This window comes from Myotis daubentonii, chromosome 1 (genome assembly GCF_963259705.1).
Source record: "Myotis daubentonii chromosome 1, mMyoDau2.1, whole genome shotgun sequence".
Taxonomy (NCBI): Eukaryota; Metazoa; Chordata; class Mammalia; order Chiroptera; family Vespertilionidae; genus Myotis; species Myotis daubentonii.
Genome location: NC_081840.1, coordinates 19704494 through 19714209, shown reverse-complemented (window position 1 = coordinate 19714209; position 9716 = coordinate 19704494). Strand labels below are relative to the sequence as shown.

Genomic DNA, 9716 nt, shown 5'->3' with positions numbered 1-9716 from the left:
GACCTCAGGTCGCCGAGGTCCCTCAAGCTGAAGATGGCGGCGTCGGCAGCGAGGGCCGCTATGGCCCTGCGGGCCAGTAGCAGTCGGCCCGTGGCCTTTGTCAGGAAAATCCCCTGGACCGCCTCTTCAAGTGAGTGATGGGGACGTGGCGGGCGGACTTTCCGGGTGCAAGCGACCCCCCGGAGCTCTGCTTTCGGCGCAGCCCCGCGGCCGCTCGTGGCCGCCTGAGGAGGCTGGGTCCGCTTCTGCGCTCACCGAGGAGCAGAAGGACATGCTTGCGGGTAACCGTGTAGGGATGTCCCTGGAGCTTTGGGGGCGCGTGTTCACGCTCTCCTGCCCATCGGGGTGATTTGGTGGAAAGGCTGTTCCTCGGAAACGTTAAGATTTACCATTGAGAAGGGTTTGATTTGACTGCGGTGCGGGGGATGAATTCAGAGGGGCAAGATGGGAGGCGAGGAGACGAACTGGAAGGCAGCTTCAGGCATTTAGCTCAAAGATGAGGCGCTGAACTAGCGGAGTGGTAGAAGGGAGGTCGGACCCATTGATGCGAACAAAACAAAATCGACAGCTTTTCGTGATGTCTTGAAAGGCGGTAGAGCACCCGGTGAGGGGAAGGGAGGAATGGCTTCCAGGCTTCAACGTTGGCGGATGTCGTGGTTAGAATGTAGGGGAAGCGGGTGGCAGGGAGAGGAGTTAAGTTGGAATGTGTCGGACAGAGGAGGTTGCGTGTGGCCGAGTGGGAAGTGTGGCCTGAAGCCGTACTGCTTGGCTAGAATTCCACGCCGGCCATTCAGTCCTGCAACCCGACTCGCGGGCGGCACCTGGGGAAAGGGCTCGCCACGGCGCCTCCATGTCATCCCCTGTAAAATGGAGTCAGGACCTTCCTCATGCGACCGGGAACGAGTTTCTATGTAAAGTGCGTAAACTTGTGCTAAATGTAGAGTAAGTACTCAATAAATGGTAGTTATTTTCATGATTACTAAAATGGAAGCTCATGGGAGAGGCATAGGCGGGAGATAGAAGGTTAGGAGTAATCAATACTGAAATCTCTCACCAACATTGGTGTTTTTTTTTGGCTGCTGTTTTGGGGTAAGGTTTTTACCTTTGCTTACCAGAATTTACATAAGCAGTTTTACAGTTTACATCTTTATGACTTAGGATTTTACATTTGCTTACAGTCACATGGATAATCCATGTGTTGAGTCAGTTCCCTTAAACAATAGAACAAGGGTAGCTTCTCTTAATTTTTGTGGCCCAGATATGATAGTAGGATGGGAAGTAGATCAATTTGTGTCTCACCTTCTCAATAGGTTGTGGGTGAAGACCAAACCCAGTAAAATGTCTCGGTTAGGCCCTGTGAAACTGTAGAAAGGCTCAGGGGTTTCTTCAGCATCTTGCAAATGTGAGATTCCAGACCGTAATGGGGGATTAAAAACCCTCCAAGAGCCCGGCCGGCATGGCTCAGTGATTGAGTGTGGACCTATGAACAAGGAAGTCACAGTTGGATTCCTGGTCAGGGCACATGCCCCAGTTGCGGGCTCAACCCCCAGTGAAGGGTGTGCAGGAGGCAGCCAATCAATGATTCTCATCATTGATGTTTCTTTCCCTCTCCTTTTCTCTCTGAAATTTATATACACATATATATGTATGTGTGTATGTACCTATACATATACATATGCATATGCATATATGTTACAGAGAACCCGAATAAATCAAGCAATGCTCGGAGAGTTTGGAGTTACACTTTATTCACCGTGGTGGGCTTAGAGAAAATGAATTCAAATTCTAAGCAGAGCTACAAGCAGAACTTCCCTTTTTATGAAAGAGCCAGCCCTATGTGTGCTTAGTGGTTATCTCGCTGGTGGCCTTGAAAACATTACAGTTCTATCCAATTAAAAAATACACCTGGCATGGCATTGAGAGTATGGGCATATCTAGTCTCTGGCCTACAAGGTCAGACAGCTAAGTTTATCTTCCTCATTATTCAAGCAGGCTAAAGCAGGCTAGAAAGCAAAGTTATTTTTTTTAGAATAAGAGGCCGTCTAAAGAATAGCAGAGAATTCCAAACAGTAGTTTTACAAAATAGGGGTTAGCCTTCATATATATATATATATATATATATATATATATATATATATATATATATACACACACACACACACACACACACACACACTCACACACTGAGTGGCCAGATTATTATGACCATCTGACGTTTGTAGGCAAATTAGCTATAATTTCCACACTGAAGTTAGAGGGCCAGACCATTATAAATAGAGAAGCAAGTTGTTTACCACGACAGTAGAAGTGATTTTTTTCTGAAGATATGGGTAAACAACGTGATTTAACAGCCTTTGAACGTGGGATGGATATATACACACACACACACACACACATACATACATACATACATACATACATACTGAGTGGCCAGATTATTATGACCACCTGACGTTTGTAGGCATATTAGCCGTACACTGCATCAGATGGGATATGGAAGCCGAAGGCCTGTTCGAACACCTTTGCTGTCTGCAGTTACCAAGATAAAACATCCCCAATTTGCACAGGAGCACAACGATTGGACAGTCGAGCATTGGAAAAAAGTCATGTGGTCCGATGAATCACGTTTCCAGTTGCATCATGCAGATGGCAGAGTGAGAATTTGGCAGCAACAGCATGAAAGCACGCACCCCACATGCATGAGTACAACCCTTCAAGCTGGTGGGGGCAGTGTTATGGTTTGGGGATGTTTTCCTGGCATGATTTGGGCCCTTTAATTCGTGTTGAACAACGTCTGAATGGCACAACATACCTAAGTATCATTGCTGATTAGTTCATCCTATCATGTTGATGGCGTATCCCAATGGAGATGGCTTCTTCCAACAAGACAATGCGCCATGCCACGGTGTTCGTATTGTGCAGGAGTGGTTTCAAGAACATGAGGGAGACTTTACCTTGCTTAGGTGGCCCCCACAATCACCAGATCTCAATCCAATTGAGCATTTGTGGGACGAAGTTAAAAGAGCCATCAGGCATTTGGTTCCACAACCATCAAATCGCACAGAACTGGACAGTGCTATTCATCAGGCATGGTGTCAGATTCCTCGCATCACCTTTCAACATCTTGTGGAGTCAATGCCAAGAAGAATCGCCGCAGTATTGAAGGCAAAAGGTGGCCCAACGAAGTACTGATGGGGTGGTCATAATAATCTGACCACACAGTGTGTGTGTATATAGATATAGATTAGATATAGATATATCTATATATCTATATCTATATATATATATCCCACGTTCAAAGGCTGTTAAATCACGTTGTTCACCCATATCTTCAGAAAAAAATCACTTCTGTCGTGGAAAACAACCTGCTTCCCTATTTATAAGGGTCTGGCCCTCTAGCAACTTAAGTGTGAAATTATAGCTAATTTGCCTACAAATGTCAGGTGGTCACAATAATCTGGCCACTCAGTGTATAATCTCCAAGAGAGTCTGTAGAACATTCAGTTTTGAAAGTCTCTCTCAGTTCATTCATTCATCAAATATTTAAAGGGTATCTATTATGTGGTAGGCATTGTTCCTTGTGCTTGTAGCTGTTTTTTCAAAAAAATTGTAGTTAATTTGGGGAAAGGTTTACCTTCCAGAGCTGGTTTGTTTTGGAAGTGAATGTTTTCTAAAACTTCAATACCTGGTTTAAGATATGTATATTTAACACTGTTTTGTTTATCCTCCAGTAACATGTTCTGTGAGATTCTGATCTTGCCAACTGGTTTGACCAACTATAGAGCTCTTAAGAAATTTAGTCTCTGTGGGTTGTTGACATTTATTCATTTAGCAAATATTTCCCAACTGTGTATCAATCACTGTGGGCATAGTGGACTCAACACTCAGGAGCTTTCACTGTAGTGGTAGAGGGGAGGAGGCTTACAAACAAGTGTAGGTGGTTGTTGAACCAATGAGGTTAGATGAACTAGGCCCTGCAGTGGTCGGCCAACTGCGGCTCGCGAGCCACATGCGGCTCTTTTGCCCCTTGAGTGTGGCTCTTCCACAGAATACCGACTTCTGCGCATGGGCCATGAAGTTTGAATTGCACTGTACATGTGCGCCCGCACGTGGTATTTTGTGGAAGAGCCACACTCAAGGGGCCAAAGAGCCGCATGTGGCTCGAGAGCTGAAGTTTGCCGACCACTGAAGTAGGGGAAATAAGCAAGTAATATGAATGCAAATCAGACAGTACAAGCCTTGTAGTTCAGAAGAGAAAGAGATCATGTTTTTTGGTCTTTAACCTTATCCACTGCTCATACCCACCTCATAGGGTACTGTATGTTGTCTTGTCTTTCAGTAGAAGCTCAATGAAATAATATTCAGTGGATGTATTTGGCCTGGGTCTTGAAGGATAATTACAGTTTAGGCAGGAGGAGATAGGATTACTGACATGTCAAGGAGAAAGAATGACATGCAAAGATGGGAAGTGACAGCATGCATACACAGAATTTCATTTGCTGTATAGCAGTGGGAAATAAGGCAGGAAGGTTGTAGGTAGGATCAACTCAACAAATTTTAGAAAACCAATTATTTAACTTAGTGTAAACTTTAAATTATGAAAGGCAAGTAAATTGAGATGTTATTTGGAAATCTCTTCGTTGTAATTGTCTTCTTTGTGATCTTCTCGTAGGGATTATAATGCAGGCACTTAGTACAATGTCTGGTATGATGATATTGGTTGGGGATGAAGACTAAAGTTAACTCAGCAATTTATCAGTCCATGTCCCTACCCCATCACCTCCCCAAATCTGGTACATTACAGCTTCATAGTCAACACCTTAGCTGCCTCCTAAATCTTAAGGCTTCAGGAAATGCCAAGTAGCTCCTTCCTGTTCACAAGAAGTTTGGAGTTCTAGGACACCTTTTGCTTTCTATCTACAATCTAGGATGGAGGATACAAAATGCATTAACTACTTTTAATATTTTCTCTTCCCTATGCAGGTGAGCTGAGAGAACACTTTGCACAGTTTGGCCATATACGAAAGTGCACTGTACCTTTTGTGAGTTTTTTTTAAGTATTAATGTTATTCTTTAATTCCTTTCTTTTTGTTTTTGTCAAAGCATGTCAACTTACCTGTATGTCTAATGGAGTGAAGCTGTTTAGTCTTTGTTGGTAAAATTTGGGTGATACTGATTAAAAAGTGAAAAAAAACAGCCCTAGCCTGTTTGGCTCAGTGGATAGAGCGTCAGCCTGTGGACTGAAGGGTCCCAGGTTCGATTCCGGTCAAGGGCATGTACCTTGGTTGTGGGTACATCCCCAGTAGGGAGTGTGCAGGAGGCAGCTTATCGATGTTTCTCTCTCATTGATGTTTCTAACTATCCTTCTCCCTTCCTCTCTGTAAAAAATCAATAAAATATATATTTTTTTAAAAAGTGAAAAAACACCACCACCACATCCTAGGCATTTGTGCTAGTTTTTCTTTTTTTTTTAAAATTTTTTAAAAAAATACATTTGTGCCGAAACCGGTTTGGCTCAGTGGATAGAGCGTCGGCCTGCGGACTGAAGGGTCCCAGGTTCGATTCCGGTCAAGGGCATGTACCTGGGTTGCGGGCACATCCCCAGTGGGAGGTGTGCAGGAGGCATCTGGTCGATGTTTCTCTCTCATCGATGTTTCTAACTCTCTATCTCTCTCCCTTCCTCTCTGTAAAAAATCAATAAAACATATTTTAAAAAAATAATAAAAAAAATAAAAAATACGTTTGTATTTATTTCAGAGAGGAAGGAAGAGGGAGAGATAGAAACGTCAATGATGAGGGAGTATCATTGATTGGCTGCCTCCTGCATGCCCCCTACTAGGGATCGAGCCCGCAACCCGAGCATGTGCCCTTGACTGGAATCGAACCTGGGACCTTCCAGTCCGCAGTCCAATGCTCTAGCCACTGAACCAAACCAAACCAGTGAGGGCTTGTGCTAGTTTTTTATTGTTGCAGAACAAATTACCACAAACTTAGTGGCTCAAAAGGATATATATTATCTCACGGTTTCTGTAAATCAGGATTCTGGGCACACTCTAGCTGAGTCCTCTGTTGAGTGACTTCGTAACTGCAGCCTGTCAGCTGGGACTTTCGTCTCATCAGAGGCTCAACTGGGGAAGATTGGTTTCCAAGCTCCTACAGGTTTTGGCAGTTGTCGTCTTTCAATTGTGGGACTGAGCTTTTGCTTTCTTGCTGGCTTTCAGCTGGAGGCTGCTCTCAGATCCTAGGGCAATGATGGTGAACCTTTTGAGCTTGGCGTGTCAGCATTTTGAAAAACCCTAACTTAACTCTGGTGCCGTGTCACATATAGAAATTTTTTGATATTTGCAACCATAGTAAAACACAGATTTATATTTTTGATATTTATTTTATATATTTAAATGCCATTTAACAAAGAAAAATCAACCAAAAAAATGAGTTTGCGTGTCACCTCTGACACGCGTGTCATAGGTTTGCCATCATTGTCCTAGTGACTACCTGCAGTTTTTTGTTTCCTGGCTTCTCTGAGGGTATTTTCCAAGATGGCAGCTTGTGTCCTCAAAGTCAGCAAGGGAGTTTCTTTCTTCAGTGTGCTAAGATAAATCTTACAATATAGTCACAGATTGACACCCCATCACACCCCATCACCGTTGCCATATAACCTGATCAAGGGAGCAACGTCCCATCACTTTTGCCATGTATTCTTTTAGTTAGAATAGCACAGGTTCGTGTCCCCCGCCCCCCCACCACTCAACCAGAGGGGATTACACAGGGAGTAACAAGGGGATCATGGGGCCATCTTAGAATTCTGCCTGCTACAGTATTATAATAATGAGATCGTAGAGGATAGTTTATCATAAAATTGGTGGAGAATATCTATTTTAACTTTTATCCTCATTAGGTTGGGTGTGTTTTAAAAAAACTTTTCATATTGATTACATTCCCATTGCTTTCTCATGATGGTTTAGAAATCAATCTATAATTTGTTCTACTTTATCCTGGGCTGAATTTTTCTGTGGGCTTTCTAGAATTAACTGTTTTTAGCAGGTGATAATGGTAGTGGTGATGAGGGTGATTGGTGTCAGAAATATAACAAGATTCTGAAGCTTAAGTTTTGTTTCTAGAAGTGAGGAAGTTAGAAACAGGGAGAGCACTTCTTTTTGTGATCAGAATTTCCTTTGACTATTACGGCTACTGTGATTTGTATCTAGAATGGCACAGGAAGCTCATTCTCATATTTCTCCAATGGTGGCAAAAAAGCAGAGAGAATCCTATATAATAAAAGGCTAGTATGCAAATCGACTGGATGGTGGAACGACCAGTCACGATGACGCACACTGATCACCAGGGGGCAGTTGCTCAACACAGGAGCCTGCCCCCTGATGGTCAGTGTGCTCCCATAGGGGGAGCACTGCTCAGCCAGAGCTGGACTCACAGCTGACGAGTGCAGCGGCAGTGGCGGGAGCCTCTCCCACCTCCGAGGCAGCGCTAAGGAGCAGGTGAGCCCAGCTTCTGAGTGTGCTCCCACAGGGAGAGTGCCACTCAGCCAGAAGCTGGGCTCACAGCTGGTGAGCACAGCAGAGGTGGCAGGAGCCTCTCCCACCTCCATGGCAGCGCTAAGGACCCCTCAGGGGATGTCCGACTGCCGGCTTAGGTCCGGGCCTAAGCCGGCAGTCAGATATCCCCCAAGGAGTCCTGGACTGTGAGAGGGCACAGGTCAGGCTGAGGGACATCATCTCCCACCCCCAGTGCACAAATGTCATGCACCAGGCCTCTAGTGTTAAGATGAACGTAGAGATTAAGCTTTGGGTAACTAGGAGAGTGAATACCCATTAAAGCAAGGTTTTTGTTTTTTATTGATTTCAAAGAGGGAGGAAAACATCAATGATTAGAAAGAACCATCCATTGGCTGCCTCCTGCACACCCCCTACTGGGGGTTGAGCCTGCAACCCAGGCATGTGCTCAGACCAGAAATCAAACCAGTGACCTCCTGGTTCCTGGGTTGATGCTCAGCCACTGAGCCACAGGGGCTGGGCTAAAGCAAGGTTTTTGACATTCATTAAAATGTCTGTTATCCCATTTTGGCAAATAAAACATTGGTAGTTTGATTTGGAGCTTATAGAAACTTTCTCAAGTTCATGATTATTTTCTTACATTTCGAATTTTTAGGACAGAGAGACTGGGTTTCACAGAGGTATGGGTTGGATTCACTTTTCTTCAGAAGAAGAACTTCAGAATGCACTACAACATGACAGTCATGTTATTGATGGAGTAAAAGTAAGTATTTTTCTATATATCGTGTACTTACTGTATATCAATTAAATAGGTCAGAAGTGTGAAATGAGAGATTTGGGGTGATCTTTTAAAGAATGGTGGTGGTGGTAGAGTGCCCAGTACTAAAAGGTCTGGGGAGGGAAGTATGGAAGACTCGGTAATGGGTAACAAGCATATGTAACACCGAGCAGTGGAAACGGCAGCCTATTTATCAGAGGATGAAATTCTAGCTTTTCCACTTATTATGTGGCCTTGGGTCAGACTGATTTACAATATTTTTAAATAAATGTTTTTATAGATTTAATAGAGAGGAAGGAAGAGGGAGAGATATATAGAAACACCAATTGGCTGCTTCCTGCATGCCCCCTACTGGGGACTGAGTCCACATGTGCCCTGACTGGGAATCAAACTGGTTGACCTGGTGCATCAGACCACCACCAACTGAGGCTGGGCTAATTTACAATTTTTAATTGAAATTCTGGGAGTCTTACAAAGAACATCCTCTTGACTTATTGGTGCTGACTTCCTAATAAAAAGGCAGTCTTAACGGGTTTTCAGTTTTAATGTTTTTGCAGACATTGGCTTTAATCTTTACAGTGCTTAATTGATTTTTTTATTTTTTCAGCTCCATGTTCAAGCTCAGAGACCAAAAGTTTTGCAAGGGGATCAAACATCTGATGAAGAGAAAGATTTTTAAGACTATTACTACCTATTAAATAAAGGAACAAAACAAAATTTTGTCTAAATGTTTTTATTTGAAAGAAATAGGTGCACCAAGCAAGCGCTTACTTTTCCCCACTCCAAATTAAAACAGAGGGGCATACGTCATTTGGCAGGACAGTTCCAATAAGTGAACATCCTTCTACTGTGGTTGGGTTAACTTTACTCATAAGCAAGCAGTCATTCTTACACAAAATATTAACCCCAAAGTACTAACGTCACATAAAAGGAAGTGGTCTTAATTTCATTTATGGGGCAGTATGTTCTATAAATGCCAAAAGGTGGGAGAAACACAAACACAACCCACTCTTTAAAAAAACTAAATAATTCAAAGTAGAATTTTCCATTCCCCCCTTTTTGCTGTAATAAAAAGTAGTGCTGGGATCTGACCCCAGATTTGGTTTTTATCTGGCCCGTGTACAAAGTGTTTGCCCATATGACTTGCATCATTAGGGTTATGGGTAATAGTCCATTCACTGTGAAGAGGCGTATCTATTCCTTCCTCCTCTTTTTGCCTTCATGCTCATGTTCCTTGGGGCGGCTGCTATCTGAGGGTCTTTTAGAGCCACCGTGCTGTTTGGCTTCTTCCAAGAACTTGTCCAAACCAAAAGGATCTTCCTCAAACTGAACTGGTCCTTCTCTACCTCTTTGCCTACGGTCTGAACCAGAAAACTCCTTATCGGGAACAAATCTAGGGAAAAAGAGAAAGAGCCAAATTATAAACT

At 43.4% G+C, this 9716-nt stretch overlaps 2 protein-coding genes across 2 annotated transcripts in view; one reads left to right on the top strand and one right to left on the bottom strand.

Moving 5' to 3' along the window:
• SLIRP (SRA stem-loop interacting RNA binding protein) lies at positions 1-9006 on the top strand. Its single transcript, XM_059689159.1, has 4 exons — positions 1-130; positions 4984-5042; positions 8167-8274; positions 8897-9006. The coding sequence occupies exons 1-4, from the start codon at positions 34-36 to the stop codon at positions 8966-8968; spliced, it is 336 nt and encodes a 111-aa protein (XP_059545142.1). The 5' UTR covers positions 1-33; the 3' UTR covers positions 8969-9006.
• SNW1 (SNW domain containing 1) overlaps positions 9007-9716 on the bottom strand; it is a 38834-nt gene continuing 38124 nt past the window's right edge. The window contains exon 14 of the mRNA XM_059689111.1: positions 9007-9682. Coding sequence (XP_059545094.1) covers positions 9484-9682 — 199 coding nt within the window. The 3' untranslated portion in view covers positions 9007-9483. The remainder of the gene's footprint in view (positions 9683-9716) is intronic.

What these genes read in the sequence shown, in the direction of transcription:
- SLIRP (XM_059689159.1), top strand. Translation starts at nt 34, where the DNA reads ATGGCGGCGTCGGCAGCGAGGGCCGCTATGGCCCTGCGGGCCAGTAGC. An exon ending in CCCCTGGACCGCCTCTTCAA is followed by an intron (nt 131 to 4,983) that starts GTGAGTGATGGG and finishes TTCCCTATGCAG; the next exon opens with GTGAGCTGAGAGAACACTTT. An exon ending in GAAAGTGCACTGTACCTTTT is followed by an intron (nt 5,043 to 8,166) that starts GTGAGTTTTTTT and finishes TCGAATTTTTAG; the next exon opens with GACAGAGAGACTGGGTTTCA.